General features: G+C 50.7%; 1 protein-coding gene across 1 annotated transcript; it reads left to right on the top strand.

Annotated features, from left to right (window-relative positions):
* The first annotated feature begins 277 nt into the window (after positions 1-277).
* On the top strand, positions 278-21,409 carry GNA15 (G protein subunit alpha 15). Its single transcript, XM_005654729.4, has 7 exons — positions 278-812; positions 8,775-8,959; positions 12,927-13,081; positions 13,745-13,873; positions 16,957-17,086; positions 18,298-18,451; positions 20,490-21,409. Exons 1-7 carry the CDS (start codon positions 668-670, stop codon positions 20,714-20,716), a joined length of 1,125 nt encoding a protein of 374 aa, XP_005654786.3. The 5' UTR covers positions 278-667; the 3' UTR covers positions 20,717-21,409.
* The last annotated feature ends 1,205 nt before the right edge of the window (positions 21,410-22,614 follow it).

Here is a 22,614-nt window from a genome sequence, read left to right as displayed (position 1 = left end):
TCTGCGCAGTGGGTGGGGATGGCCAGACTTAGGGTGCTGTGCGAGTGATACCACCACCACCCCCACCTGTACACATGCACAGAAGCACTTGAAACTGTAGGTGCTACCAGGGCTGGTTTTTGGGGTTTTGTTTTTTTAAAATAAAAGATCATTACTGGAATTCTGATGACTGCTTCTAATTGGCCCACAGAAGGGGGAGAGGGAGGGGGCCAGGGCCAGCGTCAGAGGCCCAGGGAGGACGAGGTCCACCCCTTCTCCAGAATGAGGAAGGAGGCCCAGACCCAGACTGCAGCTGGCCGGGCCTTCCCTCACCGCCCCGCCCTCCCCGGGGGCGCCCACCTCACCTCGCCCTCTGCTGCCGTCAACCTGTCGGGCCGGGCCGGGCAGGTCTGGGGATGGGCGGGGAGCCCTGAGCCCGCATCTCCTCTCCTCCTCCTCCTCCTCTTCTTCCTGTACTTGGCACAAAGGCCTCTCTGAGCTGGGAGCTGGGCTGCCGGGCACTCGAGGCCAAGAAGCTGGGGGTCCCTTGGGGGGGCGACCCCCACAACGAGGGGAACCATCCACGCCGGCTGCCGGGAGTCCCACCCAGAGCGGCCCCAGGCGGGGTGCCCTTCCCCAGGGGCAGGGGCGATGCCGAGGCCGCCTCGTGCCCGCTGAGGCCTGCATCATGGCCCGCTCGCTGACCTGGCGCTGCTGCCCCTGGTGCCTGACCGAAGATGAGAAGTCGGCGGTCCGGATCGACCAGGAAATCAATAAGATCCTCCTGGAGCAGAAGAAGCGGGACCGTGGGGAGCTGAAGCTGCTGCTGCTCGGTGAGTCTAGGGCCCTCGCCACACCCGGGCGGGTAACTCCTGGGAGCCCACTTTCGGGATGAGTAGACTGAGGCCCACTTCCTCATCCCAAGGGGTGAGCTGTGGGCTGGTCCCCTGGCCTGGACTCCTGCGGAGCATCTGGCGGAGCACAGGTGGCTCTTGCCGGGCAGGCCCAGCTCCCACTGTAAGCTCAGGGGAAGGCAGTGAGCTCAGGTCTGCAGCCACCCAGGCCCAGGAACCTCCGTCTGGCCCTCTGACTCCAGAGCATCCAGGACCCTCCAGTCTCTCTGGAAGGCTTGACCTGTGGGCAGAGCACTTCCAAGTGCCTCTGATTGATTGATTGGTTCATTCATTTAAGATGTACTGAGTAATTCCTGGAGACACAGCAACAGAGGACAAAGAGCCGTCCCTGCCTTCAGCGATTTCAGCTTCCGGTGAGGGAGACAGCCGTTAAGGCCTTAAACGAACATGCAGAGAAAATAATTTCCGGCGGGAAGAAGAATAGGAGGAAAATAGAACACAGTGAGGGAGTAGGAGTGACACAGGGGTGGTGGATTGGAAGTCTCTGAGGTTATGACCTTTGAGACCTCACATCTTATCGTCCACATGGGTCCACTCCCCCAGCCATCTTGCCCTGCGAATGGCCCCACTGGCCTAACCCCAGGGACTTCAACCTTGGAGGGTCCTCTGGGAGTGCCTGAGTCCTGGAAGTGTGGTTGCGAAGGTCCTGGGTATCCTCAAGTCCCATTTGCCTGCCCCCAGGAGCAAAGAGCTTGGTCATCTGAATGGTCACCCTCTCTCTTCTCCTGCTCAGTAGGAAAGGGCAGCCCTGAGCAGCAGAGAGAGAGGGCAGGGGGCACGGGACCCCAGCGAAGCTCTCTGAGCTTGGAAGATTTTCATTAAGAGTTTAACTTCTTTGAAAAAAAAAAAAAAGAATTTAATTTCTTTGGAGTTCCTGTTGTGGTGCAGTGGAAATTAATCTGACTAGAAACGATGAAGTTGTGGATTTGATCCTTGGCCTTGCACGGTGGGTTAAGAATCCAGCAGTGCCATGAACTGTGGTGTAGCTCCGATTTGACTCCTAGCCTGGGAACCCCCATATGCCGCAAGTGCGGCCCTAAAAGGACAAAAGACCAAAAAAAAAAAAAGAATTTAATTTCTTTAACAGCTATCTCTATTCACTTTCTTTAATCGCTAGGCTATCATTACATTGATAGTATATATGATATATTATTTACTCTTTTTAAATAAATAGGGCTATTTAGGCTATTTCTTCCTGAGTGAGCTTTGGTTATTTGTATCTTCCAAAGAATTTGTCTATTTCTTCAAAGTTGTCAGATTTACAGGTGTGTTTATAACATTCCCTTGTTATCTCCTTTCATGTCTGTAGGATTTGTAATGATGTCTCCTTTTTCATTCTTTGTCTTTGATCCTTTTTTCTTGACCTGTAGGGCTGGGGGATCTGTCAGTGTTAGTGACCTTTCCTTGCACATCTCAAATTCCTTTAACTGCACCTCAGGGCCTTGGCACTTGCCATTCTCCCCACCAAGGGCTCTCAGCCTCCCTCAAGCCTTTGCTCTGCCAGGTGCTCTCAATCTTCTCCCTCAAGGCAGGTCTCAGCTTAAGTGTCACTTCCTCAGAGAAATCTTCCCTAATTTCCCTACCTTTAAAGTTGGCTCCATCCTTCTTCCTCTGCCTGATTTTTCTTCATAGCACTCTCTCAATGATATCCTTTCCATTGTCTTTTTGGTTTCTTGTTTATTGTCTGTCTCTCCAGTTACACAGAGTACCATGTCCATCTTATTCACTCCTGTAGCCCCATTTTCTAGTACAGGAGTACAGTAAACTTGACATAGAGCAGATATCCGATGCATGCTTATAAGTGAATGAATGAATGAATCCTGTTTCAGGGGTGATTTTCCCCAGAGCCGTACCATGTCTTCTCGGAACTAGGAAAGCCCCTTGCCCCATCACTCTGACCACTGCACAGCCAGCCCCAAAGCATGAAGCCCCTTCTGCTGTTGTGGGGGAAGGAAGAGGGCAGGGGAGGTTGTCTACGTGCCCAAGTGCTGACAGAGGCCCTGTGGACTGTGATTTCAACCACCCGCATTCAAGCCCTGAGGGCTGGCTCCACACCTGCCCTCCTTAAAAACAGGAATTGAATCCAAAAGTCATTTTTTTTTTTTTCTGGAAGATAGCTGACCCTTTTGAGGAAGAAGGCCAAGGGACCAGGGGTCTGTCCCTGACAGGAAGTGGTCACCATGTTGAGGAGGGAGAGGAGTCAGAATAAAGCAGTTCAAGGAGCCAGCTCTGTCTGTATTAAATGAGGTAGGAATCACTCCTATCCTCGGATGGGGAAACTGAGGCACAGAGAGGTGAAGTGACTCGCCCAAGATCACACAGCCAGGATTGGAATGTAGAATTCCAGTTCCAAAGTCCATGAGCTTGATCACGCTGTGACTGTGCCTCTACAGAAGCCTAGTGACAGATGGGGAAACCGAGGCCCAGGGAGGTGCAGGATTGCTCTGGGGTCTGCAGCCAGCTTTGAGGCAGAGCTGTGCCCCAGTAGCCCTATTTCCCAAGAGGGGATGGCAGGGCCGGGGCTGCCATTCCCCTTGAAAGGAGCTGCACGGCATCTCGTGATGCCCAGGCTTTGGCACAGCTCCTGTCCCCTATGAGTTGCCACTTCCTCACCCACCCCCCAGGAGGAAGCAATCACTTCCCGTCTGGACTGTGAGGCTTCACCAGGTGGAAACACCTCTCCACACAGCCCCCAGCCCCATTTGGAGCATACTAGGATAGGGGCGGCGGAGAGGTTCCCGGATCCTCAGTGGCTCCAGGAGAGTCACAGCTGTAAAAGTGGAGTTTTTCAGACTTCAGGTTGTGACCCGCTCATGAATCACAAAATCCATGTTGTGGGTGGCGACCACGATTTTTTTTCTTTAATGAAACAGAAGAGAAGAGAAGAAAAAAAAAATGGTGCTTCACAACAAAATTAACTGTTGCTTGGAGTTCCCGCTGTGGTGCAGTGGGATCGGCAGAGGCTTCAGAGCACTAGGATGTAGGTTTAGTCCCCAACCTGGCACAGTATGTTAAGGATCCAGCATTGCCGCAGTTGCGGCTTAGGTTGCAACTGCTGCTTGGATCTGATCCCTGGCCCAGGGACTCTATATGCCACGGGGTGGCCAAAAAAGAAAAAAAATTAACTGTTGCTTGGTGAGATCTTTGTTTGTTCTCCACACTTTTGGGGCAACCCAGAGGGAGGTCCAAGAGTACAGTCCTCCACTGTGGGTCTCACCACTGCTTGGCAGCACCCATGGGAGCTGCTGAGCTTCCGAATGTCTGTAGAAACATCACATTACCTGATATTTTGATGATACCTGACTCGGCCTGCTGGCTGCATCCTATTTTGCTGGCGAAAGATCCTTAAGGGCTTGTGTTTACGTCTCTGCTTCTCTACTAGCTGTGTGACCCTGGGAAGGTCACTTCATCTCTCTGAGCCCCCATGTCACCTCCACGAAGGGGAAAACAGTGCAGATCTTTGTGAGGATGGACCGAGGTCATGCACAGAGGACATTGGCCCAGAGTCTGGCAGATGCCATAAGTTAAATCGCACTCGCCAGGATGACAACGATGGTGATGGTGGTTTAGGCTGCACACGGGAAACTTCCCAATATGATCATCAAACAGCCCATGAGCTCTAGACTCAGACAGAACTGGATTGGAGTCCAGTTTGGCCACTCACCAGATGCATGACCCAGCCCATCCAGCACTCAGTTTCCACACATGAAAAGTAGGACCAAGGGCCATTGCTTTCATGGGTTTGGGCGATCTGGTGCATGGGGACCACCCAGCCCTCACAACCACCTTGTCCATCTCCAAATGGCAGAAGTGCCAGAGACCAGCCCAGGTTTCCCAGGCTGTGGGTTCATCTCACTGCCAGTGATATTCAGGTGTCCCGTGGCAGGTAGGAATATTTAGTGAGCTTGTTGTGGCCCTTCCTGCAACCCAAGGGATTCCCAAATCTGAGACCCTACTGAAGTGTTTCTGATTGTGGATCTGTGGGGTGGTGTTTGTGTGTTGTTTGTTCATTTTTAGGGTATTTTTCTGGCCAGTCCCACAGTATGCAGAAGTTCCCGGGCTGGGAATCGAACTTTCGCCTCTGCAGTGACAATGCAGGATCCTTAACCCACTGAGCCACCAGGGAACTCCTGGAATCATTTTAGATGTACAGAAAAGTGGCAAAGATGGTATGGAGAATTCTTGCATTCCCCTAAACAGTTTCGCCTTCATAGTAACATCTTATATAAGCACCTCAGGCTTGTCACAGCTGAGATATTGTTAATATGGGAACCACACTGTTACATGTCCATGAACTCGACTTCAGATTTTAATTGTCAATGGTTTTTCCGCCAAGGCCCTTTCTGTTTCAGTCTCCAACGCAGAATCTCACAGGGCGTTTAGGGGTTTTCCCCCCCTTTCTTAACTTTTCATTTTGAAATAATTTCAGAATTATAGAAAAGTCGCATCTGGCTTCTTCCACAAATAACATTTTACCACATCTTTTATTCTCTTGCTTATTATCTATCTATCTGTCTATCTACGCACACGTATATACACTGTATTAGTATATGTGTATATACCTATAATTTACACAGTGCCTAATCGCATCTATAATTAATGTGCTATATATACATTTATATATTTAATACATACATATTTATTTTCCCTGAACTGTTTGTGAGTAAAGTTGCAGCTCTGATACCTTTTTACCTCCTAAAAACTTCAGTGGGTTTGAGTCCCACTAAAAAGCAAAGCCCCCCTGCATGATGATCCAGAGCAGGTGGTGAGCCTGCCAGGGTCCTGTCACCTACACATCTTGCCAGCTTTCATGGCTTCCCCATGTCCTTTAGGGCAAGAGAAAATTGACTATTTTTCCCAGACCTGCGTTCACCACCCTCAGGAAACAGGGAGCCTCCGGGGTGATACAAGAGGCCCCCCCTTCTGCCATTTCCCACCCCTGTCCTCCCGCCTGTGCTCCCACCACTCCCAGTTCCTCTTTCTGGCTCCAACCCTGCCACCCCTTCCCTTTTTGCTGTTGATCCCATTTCCTCCTGCACCAGGCCCCTCTCCTGCCCCTGGAAGGATCCTGCACCCATGTCCCCCAGGAGCCAGCAGGGTGACAAGATGATGGAGGAGCCTCCTGGGCCAGCACCTCTCACCTGGCTGTCATGTCCATTTCACAGATGACAAAGCTGAGGTTCAGAGAGGGAGATATCAGGGTTCAGACAGCCGGGAGCCAGGGCTTGCTCTTTAAACTTCAGGCCCCTGAGCTCCTGAAGATTCTAGTGTTATTATCACAGACCCAGGGCCAGCTTTGCACGTGTGTGACCCCAGCAGTCCCACAGCCTCCTGCCCTCAAAAGGGCCTTGTGGTTTCACTGTGCGCTTGGCCCTGTAAATTCTGTAGAAGGACCCCTCCCCCCACTCTGGTCCATCAACAAGGTTGTGTGAATCCTCTCTCCCAAATATCTCGTACCTATGTCCCCTCCTCTCCAGCTCCACGCCGACACCTGAGTCCAGCCTCATCATCCCCTGCCTGGACCAGTACAGTTCCATCTGGCCAGGTCCCCTCTTCCTACCTTGGCTGATCCCACAGTCTGTCCTCCCCGGAGTAGCCACCAGAGGGCACTCGTGAGCATAAGCGTCAGGCCCCGCCTCTCCTTTGCTACAGCCCTCTGGGGAGTCCCTCTGGGTAAAAAAAAAAAAAAAAAAAAAGAGCCCAAGTCCAAGTCCTCCTCGCCGCCCCCAAAGCCCTGCATGATCTGACCCGTCCTCTCCCTGTCCTCACCTCCTCCCCCTCTCCCCGTCACTCCCTCTGCTCCAGGTACTAGGGTCTCCTCACTGTTCCTCCAACTCACCAAGCCCTGACCCGCCTCAGGGCCTTTGCATATGCTGTGATCACTGCCTGGTGCACCTTTCCTCCAGATCTTGGCATGAGAGCCACCTTCGCCCAACCTTCAGAACTCAGCCACCAAGAAGCCATCCACAATACTCAGCTGTAGTAGTCACCATCTATTGATCCTACTGTATTTCATTCAGTAAACTTTCTCTACCTGAACTTATTATGGCAAATAATAGTAATAATCACAATTGCTGTAAATATGATGATTGGTAATAATACTGAAGAATGTAGCTCTTAGTTAAGTTGAAGCATGCTCTAAGCCAGGGTTTCACAGACTTTTCCTGAAAAGGGCCAGGTAGTAAATGTCTAGCTTTGCAAGCCAGGGGATCTCTCTGACTCCTCAGCTTTGCTGTTGTATACAAACTGGCATGGGTAATGAAATTTTATTTAGGAATGCTGAAACATGGATTTTTTATTTATGTATTTATTTATTTTTTAGGGCTGCACCCTTGGTATATGGAATTCCCAGGCTACAGGTCAAATCAGAGCTGCAGCTGCTGGCCTATACCACAGCCACAACAATACTGGATCCGAGCCACATCTGAGATCTACACCACAGCTCATGGCAATGCCAGATCCTTAAACCACTGAGCAAGGCCAAGGATCAAACCCGAGTTCTCACAGATACTGGTTGGGTTCATTACCACTGAGCCACAACGGCAACTCCTGAAACCTGAATTTTTTGTAATTTTCACTTCTCACCAAATAGTGTTCTTTTGATTCCTTTCGGCCATTAAAAAATGCAAAAACTGGAGTTCCCGCTATGGCACAGTGGGTTAGTGATCCAGCTTCTCTCTGTGGAGGCAACCTTGTGATCCCTGACGCAGGAAAGTGGGTTAAGGATCTGGTATTGCTACAGCTGTGGCATAGGTCACAGCTGCAGCTCTGATTCAATCCCTGGCCCAGGAACTCCATATGCTGTGGAGCAGTGAAAAAAGAAAAAAAAAAAAAAAAAAAAGCAACAACTGTAACCATTAAAAAATGTAGGAGTTCCCATCATGGCTCAGTGGTTAATGAATCCCACTAGGAACCATGAGGTTGCGGGTTCGATTCCTGGCCTTGCTCAGTGGGTTGAGGATCCGGCGTTGCCGTGAGCTGTGGTGTAGGTTGCAGACACAGCTCAGATCCCTCATAGCTGTGGCTCTGGCGTAGGCCGGTGGCTATAGCTCTGATTCAACCCCTAGCCTGGGAACCTCCATATGGCGAGGGAGTGGCCCTAGAAATGGCAAAAAGACCAAAAAAAACCCAAAAATGTAAAAACTACTTTCATGGTGGCTCATCAGGTTAAGGATCTGGTGTTGTCATTGCGGCATCTCAGGTTGCTGCTGTGGCACGGGTTAGACCCCTGGCCCAGGAATTTCTGCATGCCTCAGGGTGCAGCAAAAAAAAAAAAAAAAAAAAAAAGGAAAAACTGTAACCATGAAAAGTATTAGAAATGTAAAAACCATGCAAATGGTAAAAACTCGCTGGCCATGCAAAAACAGGCTGGTGGCTGGCTTTCTCTGAAGACTGTTTGCTGGCCCTCCTGGGTGCACCTTTTGAGGTAATGGTTGAACCTTCATGTCCACCCAGCAGGCAGGGCCATTTCAAACCACATTTTGGAGTTCCTATCGTGGCTCAGTGGTTGACAAATCTGACTAGCATCCATGAGGACACAGGTTCAATCCCTGGCCTGGCATAGTGGGTTAAGGATCTGGCATTGCCGTGAGCTGTGGTGTAGGTCCCAGATGCGGCTCAGGACCTGCGTCGCTGTGGCTGTGGTATAGACCAGCAGCTGCAGCTCCAATTGGACCCCTAGCGTGGGAACCTCCATATGCTGCGAGTGCAGCTCTAAAAAAGCCCCTCCCCCCAAAAAAAGAACCACGTTTTACAGGTGGGGACACGGAGGCACAGAGCCGTGAAGATGCTCACCCTGGCTCTCTGAGCTGGGATAGGAACCCGGGATTCTGCGGGTAGTGGGGGTCCTCAAGGGCTAAGCTAACCACTGTGTCTCCCCAGGTCCTGGCGAGAGCGGGAAGAGCACGTTCATCAAGCAGATGCGCATCATCCATGGGGCCGGCTACTCAGAGGAGGACCGCAAGAGCTTCCGGCCTCTGGTCTACCAGAACATCTTCGTGTCCATGCGGACCATGATCGAGGCCATGGACCGGCTGCAGATCCCCTTCAGCTGGCCTGAGAGCAAGGTGCGTGTCCCAGGGCCTCACCAGGCGGGCAACACACAGGGAGGGGGTCCCTTAGGATTTTGGAGCCAGACTGTGTCCCCCTCACACCCACCCCAGGTCCAGGCCGTGTCCCCTCAAACCCCCAGGCCAGAGCCATGTCCCTCGGGACCCCTAAGTCATTGTTAAGAATCACCCCCCACCTGGGTTTCCTGGCATCCTGCTGTGTATTATAGGTAGCACAGACCTAGCACGCCATCATCCCTCCCACATCCTGTGTCCCCTGTGGACCCGCATGATGCCCTGTAGGAGTCCTGAGTCAACACGTGTTTTGTTCAGAAATACTAGTATGGGCTGGTTCCTGATTCCTGCACCACACTCCTGAGGGGAGGGCCTTCTGTGCAGACCCTGACTTACATCACCCTTCCCTTTGAAAGTTTTATTTTATTGTGTTAGGAACATTCAATCTGAGATCTACCCTCTTAACCAATTTCAAGGGCATGATACAGTATGAGCAACAGCAGATGCAATGACTGTAGGATGTACTCCCCTTGCCTAATGGAAACTCTCCAACTCCCTTCCCCCAGCCCATCCTACCCTCTATGTCCATGAACTTGTCTATTCTAGATGCCTCCTATAAGTAAGATCATGTAGGATTTGTCCTTCGGTGCCTTGTTTGATGATGTCCTCAAGGTTCATCCACATTGTCTCCTGTAGTGGAATTTCCTTCTTTTTAAAGACTGCAGGAGTTCCCATTTTAGCTTAGTGGTAATGAACCCAACTATTATCCATGAGGATGCAGGTTTGATCCCTGCCCCTAATCGGTGGGTTAAGGATCCGGAGTTGGCATGGGCCATGGCATAAGTCGCAGATGCAGCTTGGATCTGGCGTGGCTGTGGCTGTGGCATAGGCCAACAGTTGCAGCTCCGATTTGACTTCTAGCTTGGGAACTCCCGTATGCCACAGGTTCGGCCCTAAAAAGTAAAAAAAAAAAAAAAAAATCTGCATAATATTCCATCTTTATACATATATACCCATTTTATCTTTATTTATCCATTGATGAACATTTAGGTTCTTTCCACATCTTGGCTATGGTAAATAACGCTGCAAGGAACATGGGAGTGCAGATATCTTTTCTAGATCCTGATTTCAGTTCTTTTGGGTGAATATCCAGGAGTGGAATTGCTGGATCATAGAATAGTTCTATTTTTAATTTTGGGGGGAAACTCCACACTGTTTTCCACAGTGACTGTACCAGTTTGCACTCCCCTCTAACAGCATATGAGGGTTTCAATTTCTCCACATCTCATTTTTAAAAATCATTTATTTACTTATTTGGCCCCACCTGAGATGTGGAAGTTTCTGGGCCAGGGATGGACCCTGCATCACAGCAGTAACCAGAACCACAGCAGTGATAACACCAGATCCTTAACCCACTGAGCCACCAGGGAACTCTCAGCATGTATCTTTTTGAATTATACTTTTGTCTGGATATACGCCCAGGTGTGGGATTGCTGGATGATATGGCAGTTCTATTTTTAATTTTCTGAGGAACCTCCATACTGTTTTCTGTAGCGGCTGCAAGCCTCCAGGAAACTCTTTGTTTGTTTTGTCTTTTTTTTTTTTTTTTTTTTTTTTTTTTTTTTTGTCTTTTTAGGGCTGCACCCATGGCATATGAAGGTTCCAAGGCTAGGAGTCTAATTGGAGCTGTTGCCACCAGCCTACACCACAGCCACAGCCACACCAGATCCTTAACTCACTGAGTGAGGCCAGGGATTGAACCTGCAACCTCATGGTTCCTATTCGGATTCGTTTCCACTGTGCCACAACAGGAACTCCTGTTTATTTTTTTTTATAATAGCCATCCTAACAGGAAGGAGGTCATATCACTGTTTTAAAATCTGAAAGCTTCTAATGTATGAATCTGTGTTGATCCAAAGACTTTGGAAGATCAACTGGAGCCTGGTAGTACCTACCTTCTAGGGCTGATATAAGAATGTGATAACCTAAAAATTCTTAAAGATTTCAAACAGGGCCTGAAATGTAGTATGGGCTCAGAAAGGATTAGTGGGTAGTATGATTCTTTAATCCTCCCAATGACCCATTTCAGCTGGATGCCACCACCCCCACTTTACAGATGAGAAAAAAGGAGGCTCCAAGAGATAAAGCAATTGGCTCAAGATTTAGTCCACAAGCAGAAGACCAAATATGAGCACCCACTAACCTAACCACCCATCAGCTTTGGTTATGCTACCTTGCTTTATAAAATAACACTTTGGAGTTCCCGTCGTGGCGCAGTGGTTAACGAACCCGACTAGGAACCATGAGGTTGCGGGTTCGGTCCCTGCCCTTGCTCAGTGGGTTAACGATCCGGCGTTGCCATGAGCTGTGGTGTAGGTTGCAGACGCAGCTCGGATCCCGCGTTGCTGTGGCTCTGGCGTAGGCTGGTGGCTACAGCTCCGATTCGACCCCTAGCCTGGGAACCTCCATATGCCGCGAGAGCAGCCCAAGAAAATAGCAAAAAGACAAAAAAAATAAAATAAAATAAAAATAAAATAACACTTTAATTGAGCTGTAACACACAAGCAAACGAAGATGCAACTGACAGACTTGGGGAATCATTACAAGGCAAACACACACATGTAGCCACTGCCCAGGGCGAGAAGCAAAACATACCCAAAGGCCCCTTCCGGAAATCACTACCCTCCAAGGGCAACCCCCCTTGCTTGTTTTTGAACTTCTCATATGTGGAATTTTACAGAATATTCTCTATGTCTGTTCCGTGCTCCACAGACTGTCTGTGACTCCATCTATCTTTTGGGGCATAGTTGTGATTTGTTCGTTTCCAGTATAAGAGAATGCCATGGTGGTGTTTTTTTTTTTTTTGTTTTGTTTTGTTTTGTTTGCTTTTTAGGGCAGCACTCGCAGCCTATGGAGGTTCCCGGGCTAGGAGTTGAATTGGAGCTGCAGCTGCTCGGCCTGCGCTGCAGCCACAGCAACACCAGATCCGAGCTGCGTCTGCAACCTACACCACAGCTCACAGCAACACCAGATCCTCAACCCACTGAGTGAGGCCAGGGATCGAACCCACCTCATGGTTCCTAGTTGGATTCATTTCCACTGTGCCACAATGGGAACTCTGTATTATTTCTGTATTATTCTATGTTGTTGGACATTTAGGTCATCTGCAAATATATTTATGAAAATACATGCATTTCCATTGAATATCTATCTAGAAATAGATTTGGAGCATAAGGGATGTGTAAGAGACACCAAAAGTGTCTTCGGCCACCTCTTTGGTCCTGGGGTCCTAGGTCCTACCAGGACTCCGTTGACTCTCCTATTCCTTTGACACCCTCTCCGTCCAACACCCAGACAATAGAGAGGGTCATTGCCTCATAAACGCATGTGCAACACTCATCCACCCACCCAAACACATGCACACACCTACGCAAATGCATACAGAAGCACACATCCATGTGCCTGCAGACTCATACACACACAACACACACCCACAAGCGCAACTGCATACACACACATAAATTCAAACACATATACCTACACGTGCACACACAAATCCACCATAAAGATACACGCATATGCCCATGGATACATGAAGACGCTCGCCTGCATATACACGTGTGTGCACCCACCCAGGCACACCCGTGCACACTCACAGGCCATCCCAGAGGTCTGAACAACATGAGTGCCTGCTTCTGCTACAGAGAAAGTACAGGTGGAGCAGAGGTTGCCCTGAGGAAGAAGAGCAAACAGATAGTGACTTACCTCCTGGGAGCCAAAGCCCCATGGCTTATAAAGGGCTGGAGGGGGGCCCCGCGCAGGGTCCCCCAGAACTGGCACTCCCTGCAATGCATGCCCCCTGCTGCCCCTCCGTGGACAGTTGCCTGGATGAAAGGGGGCTGAGACATCCAGGGAGGGCAGCCCACCCAGCCAGCTGCTCTGACCCCCTCATCTGTCCCTCCCTCCCCAGCACCACGCCAGCCTGGTCATGAGTCAGGACCCCTACAAAGTGACCACCTTCGAGAAGCGCTACGCCGTGGCCATGCAGTGGCTGTGGAGGGACGCTGGCATCCGTGCCTGTTATGAGCGAAGACGCGAGTTCCATCTGCTCGATTCGGCAGTGTAGTGAGTCTGGGGTCCGAGGGACTGGGAGTGGGGCTGGGGTGTGGAGTGAGGTGGTGCCGAGGCGCAGCCAATGGAGACCCAGTCCCAGGGATCAGCGCCAGCAGAGGGCCCCAGGCACCGGTTCCTGCTGCGGGGGATACTGTGGATGATCTTGCTCCAAGATGATGTTGTACCTAGGGTGACGCTGCTCCCCGGGGTGGCACAGCTTCTGGGGAGCACTGTTCCTGGAATGACGTCATTTCTGGGGTGACCCTGTTTTTGAGTTGATGGCACATTTTGGGGTGACTGTTCAAGGATGACACTGCCCCAGGGTGACACTGTTCATTATCATGCTGTCCTGGGCATGATGCTGGGTATCTGGTGCTCCCATGCCATCACTGTTCTTGGGGCAGTGATGCACCTGGGATGACAATTCACCCAGGGGTGGTGCCTTCCCCAGTAAGACTATTCTTGGGGTCAGGCTGCACTAAGGGTGAAGCTGCTTCTCTCCAATGCTCCCATGGCCTCGGAGTGGTGCACCTGAGCCGTCGGGGGACCCCAGAGATCCCGGTCCCTAGCCTGGAGCTCTCCTCCCCCAGCTGGGTCCTCATGGTGTTCTGGGTGGGGGCTCTGAGAGGTGAAGAGACATTGCCAGGCTGGGCCTCAGGGCTTCTGGCTCCACAGCTACCTGTCCAATCTGGAGCGCATCACTGAGGACGGCTACATCCCCACCGCGCAGGACGTGCTTCGTAGCCGCATGCCCACCACCGGCATCAACGAGTACTGCTTCTCTGTGCAGAAGACCAACCTGCGGTGAGTGCAGCACCTGGTGGGTGGGGAAGACTCCTGTAGGAGGAGCAAAGGAGCTGGGGTGCTGAGGGATGAGTATGAGCTTCCTACTCTCAGCCCCTTGGGAGCTGAGGAGGCAAAACTAGACATAGACACCTCCAGCCTCCCATGTAGTCAGGACTGAGAACTGGAGGAGCCTAGACTGAGCCTATAGATCTCCTGGAGGGGAGGTTTTCCTGGAGGAGGGGCCATTGGTATTAGAGCATTGAAGAATGACTAGGAGTTCACTAGTTTAGAGGGTGATGGGAAGGAGGAAGAAAAGACTGTGGTCACAGCTAGACCCAAGGGATTGATTCTGGGCTGGGGAAGCTCAGAGGGTGATCCCGGTAGTTGCCAATGAGGTAGTTGCCAATGAGGGGTAAGGTTGGCAGTCAGGAAATGCAGGACGAGGCAGGGGCCATGGTTCAGTCTGAGAGTATTGGGAAGGGCCAGCAGTGGCCATGGGGATGGAAATGAGAGCATGGTGCAAGAATTGTTTCTGGTGTAGAATGGGCAGGACCAGAGAAGCATGGAAATTAGAGTGGGGACTCACAAATGACTCCCTATGAGGTCCCCATCAAGATGGCAGAGCAGATGGTGGACCATCATGGTGGCAGTGGGGTGGGAAGTGTTGGATAAGACAGTGAAGTCATTTGGGGCAGGTTTGGTTTGAGGGGTCTAGGGCATCCGGGGGCTGGCAGGATGCACACAGGCCTGAGCTGGAAGACAGAAGTGCGGGTGGCCAGTGCAGCAAAGGGTGGTCCAGGCAGAGTGAGAGCCAGTGTTAAAGGCCAAGGAGAGGTCAGGGAGAATGCAGCAAGAGAAGCAACTTCTGGAAGTTCCCTTCGTGGTGCAGCAGAAGTGAATCCAACTAGGAATCATGAGGTTGCAGATTCGATCCCTGGCCTTGCTCGGTAGGTTAAGGATCTGGCGTTTCTGTGAGCTGTGGTGTGGGTTGCAGACATGGCTCGGATCCCACATTGCTTGGCTGTGGCATAGGCCAGCAGCTACAGCTCCAATTGGACCCCTAAGCTGGGAACCTCCATACCCTGCGAGTTCGACCCTAAAAAGTAAAAAAAAAAAAAAAAAGGAGAGAGAGAGAAGCAACTTCTGGGATTGGCATTTAGAGACTCTTCAGTGACTTTATCAAGAGGATAGCAGGGAGCTGTGGAGGGTGCAAGATAATGCTTAAGACCCTACAGGGTTCAACATACCCACGTTGATCCCTTATTTGCCTGAATGCCCACCCCACCCTCCATGCTGTTCTGGCCTCCACAGTAGTCTTTACCAGGGAAGTTCATAATTTTCATAATTTATCTGTTTGCCTTGGGTCTCCTCCACTAGATGGAGAGCCCCTCAAAGTGAGGGCTGCGTTTGATTCTCCTGCTTCATTAGTGATGATCAGCTGAAGATCAGAGTGGAAGTTTGTAAATGTGAGTGGATGGTTGGAAAGATGGAAGGGTGGATGGATGGATGGATTGATGGATGGGTGAATGGATGGATGCATTGGCGAGTGGATGAGTGATTGGATGGGTAGATGGTTGGATGGGTGTATGTATAGATAGATCATTGGGTTGATAGATGGGTGGGTGGATTGAGTGAACGGGTGGGTGGATGGATGGATGAGTAAATGGATAGGTGGACTGGTGGGTGGGTGGATGGATGGATGGATGGATAGATGGATCAATGAATGGATAAATGGGTGAATGGATGGGTGTATTTATGTATGTATGTATGTATGTATAGGTAGGTAGATAGATGATAGATCAATAGATGGATGGATGAGTGAATGGATGAGTTATTGGATGTGTAGATGGATGGGTGGATGGGTGGATGTATGTACATGTGTATGCATGTATGTATTATGTATATATTTATAGATGGATGGATGAGTAAATGGGTGGGTGGATAGATGGATCAATGGATGAGTGGATGGGTTTTATATGTATATGTATGTATAGATAGATGGATAGATAGATCAATAGGTGGATAGATGGATGGATGAGTGAGTGGATGGGTAGGTGGATGGATGAGTGTATGGATACATAGATAGATAGATAGATAGATAGATAGATAGATAGATAGATAGATAGATAGTTAGGTGACTGAGTGGGTGGTTGGATGGATGAATGAATAGATAGATGAGTTGGTGAATTGGTAAAAGATTAGAAGTGAAAGTAGCAGTTGGGGAAATTCAGAGGGAAGGCTGGCTGAGGAGGGGATTTTCAGGTTGGGAAACTTGCGTATGTTCTTAGGCCAAAGGAGAAAGCTCAGAGGAAACTGAAACTCCAAGCCGGGAGGCTTCAGGTAGCATACCCCCTACCTGTCTCAGTCTCCAGAACCCCGCTTTCAACCACTGTCCCTCCATCTCACTCTGGATATGGGATTTGAGGGGGGTCTGAAGATCCTGAGAGGGATCAGTGTCGGGAATCAGGAGTCACAAGCACCAACCTAGGTTTTCCTCCCATACACCAGGGCAAGTCTCTTCTCGCTCTGAGGCTTCTGGCATTTCCTGCCGGCTGCCTGAGTAATGGTCGCATCCCCACGGAAATGACGCAGGGCTTCTTATCAGTAACCCACATTTCTTAGAAGAGAGAACAGGAAGGCGGGAGGGCTCTGGCTGTTGTTGTGGTGGGGGGGCGGAGGAGGGCCCTCCATACACAGAGGAGATAGTGTTTACCCATCTGTGTGGCCACTGGATACTCCCATGGTCCACCAGAACATAGCTGATGGGGAAACTGAGTTCTGGAGACATTCTGCAGTTTTCCGCAGGTCAACCAAGACGGCTCCAGGGCAGACTGAGAATGGGTCCAACCAGCTGGCCCAGTGCAGTAGAAGCTTGGGAAAGTCCCCTCTCCTCTGTACACCTCAGTTTCCTCCTCTGTAAAATGGGCACAATAGTGCTACCTGCCCCATGTGGGGAAATGCAGTAACACACAAAGCGGCTGCTATTTATTCTTGCTGCTCTTAATCTTTATCATGGCATGTCCCAGCCATGACTGGGGTCCAGGTGCCTCATCGCGGGGTCCCAGTTAGGCCTGAGCTCTGAAAAGGGGTGGTTCTGGTAGGATCGTGGATGTTGGGGGCCAGAAGTCAGAACGCAAGAAGTGGATCCACTGCTTCGAGAATGTGATCGCCCTCATCTACCTAGCCTCGCTGAGTGAATATGACCAGTGTCTGGAGGAAAACAACCAAGAGGTGAGAGGCCATGGGGGATTTCGGGGCACTGTCTCCTCCACTCTTCCCACCTCGCCTCCTTGGCCCAGGGTCCTGCAGCGGAGCAAGAAGCCCCACTGCCACTCTAGAGTGGGCCTTTGTGTGTCTGGCGTGGCTTTGAGCTTCACCATCCACTCTTTTGTGGTCAGACCCTTGAACCCCAACACACAGATCCACAAGCATTTGTGACACCAGGACCCTGGACACACACACACACACACACACACACACACACAATTGGACACTCAAGCCCCACGATGTCCACTCCCCCACGTCTAAAGCACAGCATAAGCTGTCCTGGGAATGTGGGTCAGGGACAGGGACAGTGCTGTGGGGATGAGGACAGTGTCGTGCTTTTTATTCAGAAAGGCTGGGGTCACTCTTTTGTGGACTCTGCTCCTAATTAACACCCAGTATGAAGGTTGGGCACATTATTATCTCTGACATATGCACTTTTTGGGGTTAAAGTTTCACATAGTTTCAGGATCCAAGGGTCGGATATTATAATTTTGACTTTCAGATAGAATCAACCTGAGGTTAGTCTGACACAGATCTTGCTCAAGTCCAGCCACAGGAGTTGTCCCAGTTTGTTAGGGCTGCCGTGATGAAGTAGCACAAACTGGGAGGCAAGGTGGTATTGGGGGGGGGGGGGCAGAGCTGAAACGGCAGAAGCTTATTGTTTCATAGTCCTGGAAGCCAGAAGTCCCATGTCAAGGTGTCTATAGGGTTGGTTCCTCCTGAACCTATGAAGGAGGTTCTCTCCCAGCTTCTGGTGGCCGCTGGCAATCTGTGGTGTCCCTTGGTTCGTAGACACATCACCCTATTTCTGCCTCCATCTTCACCTGGGTATCTCCTTGTGTCCTAATTTCCCCTTTTTATAAGGACATCGGTCATTAGACTTGGCGCCTATCCTCCTCCAGGGTGACTGCTTCTTAACTAATTACATCCTCAAAGACCCTGAAGATGTTTCATTCTGAAGTTCCAGATGGACATGAATTTGGGGCAGGGGGGACACCAGCCAAACCAGTAAAGGCACAAAAACCATCCCAGGCATACACAGGCAGCTGGCCACACCACCCTCAGACCCAGCTGAGCGGGAAGTGGGGAGCCTCAAGCTGCTAGATGGGAGAGGGGTCCTGTTTGAGCCAAGCTGGCTGTCTGGATCAGTGACCTGCCTGTGCCTCCCAACCCAGAACCGAATGAAGGAAAGCCTGGCCCTGTTCGGCACCATCTTGGAACTGCCCTGGTTCAAAAGCACTTCTGTCATCCTCTTCCTCAACAAAACCGACATCCTGGAGGAGAAGATCCCCACCTCCCACCTGGCTACCTACTTCCCCAGTTTCCAGGGTGAGTGGTTCTAGAACTTTCCATCCCCTTCACTTGCTCCAAAGCAGCTCCCAAGAGAGATGCTGGTCCAGGCCCTACCCCAGCCTGGAGTCAGTGGGGTTTCAAATCCCATTGGACAGACAGACCTGAGTTGCAGACCTAGCTCTTTCTGCTGCCCAACCTCTCCGAGTCTCAGCTTCCCCCACACTGTAGAATGGGGAGAAGATAACAGAAGGCTTCATGCTCGATGCTGAAAACAGTGGGATTTTTTTCCCCCTACAGTTCAGGAAGCTGGAAGTCTGAAATCAAGGTGTCAGCAGGGTTGGTTCCTTCTGGAGGGTGTGAGGGAGAATCTGTCCCAGGCCTCTTGCCTAACTTCTGCTGGTTGCCTGCACTTCTTTAGCATTCCTCGACTTATAGATGGATTACTCCAATCTCTGCCTCTGCCATCACACGGCTTCCGTTGTCTCATCTTCTTATAAGGACACCAGTCATTGGATGTAAGGCCCATCCTCATCTAGTATGATCTCATTTCAACTTAATTAATTATTCATCTTAACTCAACTAATTACATATGCAAGACCCCTATTTCCACAGAAGGCCATATTCTGAGGTCCTGAGTGGACATGAATTTGGGGGGGCACTATTCTTCCTAATACACAATCAACCATGGTAAATGAAGCCCTGAGGGTGAGCTTGGCATGTAAGTTTTGGTGATGTCACCAGGGGTGTGACCCTTGGTCTGTCACAACCTACGTGGCCAACCCTAGTTAATCATACCTACAAGACTTGGGGTCTGGCATCAGATGTCAATTCCATGATGGTGGCCTGGACACCCTTCATGGCCTTCCCACACCACCCCCTCGGTAGTGCTTGGAGTGGGACCACGGCTTGGAGAGTCTGGGAACAGGAATAAAGGGGATAGTTTTGAGGAGGGTTTGTTTTCCTTCAGGTCAAAGGGAACCCACATAACTCATCCTTTTCTCCCAGATGCAGAGGCTGGAGCACTCTTTGCTCATCTCTGGTTCTTGGCCTTATAGTCATGACAAGAATGATAAACCAATAATCGCTAAACCTTCTAACACTGATGGAAGTACCCTCTTGTACTGACTTGTTTAATCCTCATTAAAAATTCCTATTTGGTAGCACTCATTAAAAATTCCTATTTGGTAGCACTCATTCTTACCACTACAGCGACGGGAAACGGAGGCTCAGAGAGGTACAATCATTTGCCAAAAGTCACACAGCCAGTGAGTGGCAGGGGCAGGATTCCAACCCAGTTTGTCTGGATTCAGAGCTGGCTGGCCTTAACCACTATGCAAACCTGCCTTTCTGAAAGACTGATGATAGATAGCACACATTCATGAAGCCTTGTGATTATTGAGCTCGGAGCACTAGACATGATTATGTTAAATCCTCGGGGAGGCCTGGGCCCGTTATGAGCCCTATTTTACAAATGAGGAAACTAAAGCTCACAGAGGTTATGTGGGTTAACATATGAGGTAACCCCACCAGTAAGTAGCAGGGCCAGGTCTTGAGCTCCAAAAGCCCTTAACTCACACACATTATATGTACGAATGAGAGATGGGTGTGTGGCGGGGTGAATCCTAAGTGTGCCTCATCAGGATGGCCATTCCTCCTCTTCTCTTGGCTTTGGTTTCCTCATATACACCTCCCCAAGATGTCTTTCTCTGCAGCTTTGGATTCCCATAGCCCCAGCTCAAACCTAGCCAAGTGGGAGGGCCTCTTCTCAACACAGTTCTGCTCAAAGTCCCAGAGACCAGTCTTACTGGTCCTTTCCAGGTCGTGTGACCCAACCGAGCCCACCCTTGATGCTCCTATTGGCTGGGCCTGAGCCATGTGACCAGCTAGAAAGGCAAAAGATGGCGGCGACCTGCGTTGGAGGTTGGGGGAGGAAACCTGGTGGGTGGGCCCTGCAACTGTGATGTCGCCCATACTGGGAACAGGATCTTCAGAGTGGGCACTGGTTCCGGGAGGGAGGATCTCTCGCTTGCCACGAGTCACCGCGTTCCCTGACTGCCCCCACCCCTGCCCCCAGGCCCGAAGCAGGACGCGGAGGCAGCCAAGAGGTTCATTCTGGACATGTACACCAGGATGTACGCCGGCTGCGTGGATGGCGCGGATGGAGGCAGGAAAGGCCCGCGCTCCCGCCGCCTCTTCAGCCACTACACGTGTGCCACGGACACACAGAATATCCGCAAGGTCTTCAAGGACGTGCGGGACTCGGTCCTGGCCCGCTACCTGGATGAGATCAATCTGCTGTGACCCAGGCCTGTCGCCCCAGGCCCGCGCGTGGCAGGTGGAACCTGCGGGCTGTGGGCGCAGGATGGGCCGGCGCTCAGCAAGCCCAGGTACCTCTTGTCGTTCCAAGCCCAGGTGCGGAAGGGCCACAAGTGAGTCGGGCTGGAAGGCCAGTTGCCACCCCCTCTCTTCTCCGCCCCTCACCAGGACAGCCCCTGGGTCCTTCTTCCCTTGACTCAGTTTACCTCCTTGGGGAGGGAGCACAATGGCCATTTGGGAGATCAGGGTGCAGAAAAGGTGAAAAGAGGAGGGGAATCCTGGACTGGGGGGGGGAAGGGGCCCTCTTAGGACCCCCACCTCCAGGTATTTCCCCTCTTGAGCAGGGGTCTGGGACCCTTTTGTGGGTGATGCACCAGCCCCTGGATTGGGGGGAGTGGTCTTTCATGCCCCGGGATGCGGACTCCGGCGCCCCCTAGCGGACAGTAGTATCCCAACCGAGGTCCGGGACTTCCGTTTTCTTAAGAGGAAGAAAACACTGTCCCAGGAATGGGTCCCGCCCCAGTCTGCGGACGAGGGAAACCGAGGCACACAGGCATCTCCTCTCCTTCCCAGGCTGGGGCCCGGCGCGCTGCATCTTGCAACTTTCTGTATTTATTCCCTCATCTGCGGGGCCCCTTGCAAGGGTGAACATTAAAGAAATGACATTCTGGAGACCTATGATTTCTTAGGGGTGTCCTGTTTATACCCACTACGTCCCCGCCCCACGCGGTCCCTTCTTAGGTCGCTTATCCCGGCTAGGGGTAGCAACATAGTGAAGGAAGAAAAAGTTCTTCTTGTCCACCCCCTCGTGCGAGGCGGCACAGCACACATAGCTGTGCAGGACTGTATGCACTTTGCCCCGAAGGGGAGTCCAACCTCTCTCCCTGGCCCCCGGGGATATCTGAGCCGACCGACCGTCTGTTGCTACTCACACAACAGTCCAGCAGCAGCCACCCCTCACCTCTGATGGAGATGATGGCTCCGTTTACTCCAGATCCTGATTGCCCACCACCCTCAGGGCAACTCCACGTGGCACAAGCTCCACCACCCACATTTTTCAGATGAGGAAACTGAGGCACAGAGAAACTGAATAATTGGATTAAGGTTACACAACTGGCAGGTGACCGAGCCAAGATTCTATTATTCATTTCACAGCTGGGGTTTTTTTTTTTTACACTTTTAAAATAATCAACTTTATTTTTTAAAATAGCCTTAGGTTTACAGAAAAATTGTGACTCCAGAGAGCTGCCTTGTAAAATCACACATGATACATGATTCCCCATATTAATATTTTAATTAATATGGTCCTTTTTAAAAAGCAACTAATGAACCGATATTGACACATTATTAACTGAAGTCACACTTGATTCAGATTTCCTGTTTTCCCCAAATATCCTTTTTCTGTCCTGGGACACCATCCAGGATCCCACATGACATTTAATCATCAAGTCTCTTAGGCTCCTCTGTGATGTGATGATTTCTCACTCTTTTCTCGTTTTTGATAACTTTGACAGTTTTGTTTTTGTTTTTTTAACTTTTTAGGGCTGCACCTGCAGCATATGGAAGTTCCCAGGCTAAGGATCAATTCAGAGCTGGAGCTGCCAACAATGCAGGATCAGAGCCATCTCTGTGACCTACACCACAGCTCACAGCAACGCCGGACCCCCAACCCCCTGAGCTAGGCCAGGGATCAAACCTGCATCCTCATGGATACTAGTGGGATTTGTTTTTGCTGAGCCATGACGGGAACTCTAGCTTTGACAGTTTTGAGGACTCCTGGTCAGCTATCACCCAGGCTGCTGTAGCAAAATACCACAGACAGAGGGGCTTAAAACAACAGAAATATTTTTTCCCATAGTTCTGGGGGCAAAGTCTGAGAATAA

This window comes from Sus scrofa, chromosome 2 (genome assembly GCF_054392235.1).
Source record: "Sus scrofa isolate SSC_HxYL_T2T_F1_AM1 chromosome 2, Sscrofa_HxYL_maternal_Yorkshire_Landrace_v2.0, whole genome shotgun sequence".
Classification (NCBI taxonomy): Eukaryota; Metazoa; Chordata; class Mammalia; order Artiodactyla; family Suidae; genus Sus; species Sus scrofa.
The sequence above is the reverse complement of the archived record's forward strand: the minus strand, read 5'-3'. Positions and strand labels throughout refer to the sequence as shown.

Bases quoted from the DNA above. Each gene is read 5' to 3' on its own strand.
- GNA15 (XM_005654729.4), top strand. From the start codon at position 668: ATGGCCCGCTCGCTGACCTGGCGCTGCTGCCCCTGGTGCCTGACCGAA. The intron at 8,960-12,926 runs GTGCGTGTCCCA...CTCCCTCCCCAG, and splicing joins TCAGCTGGCCTGAGAGCAAG to CACCACGCCAGCCTGGTCAT. The intron at 17,087-18,297 runs GTGAGAGGCCAT...CTCCCAACCCAG, and splicing joins TGGAGGAAAACAACCAAGAG to AACCGAATGAAGGAAAGCCT.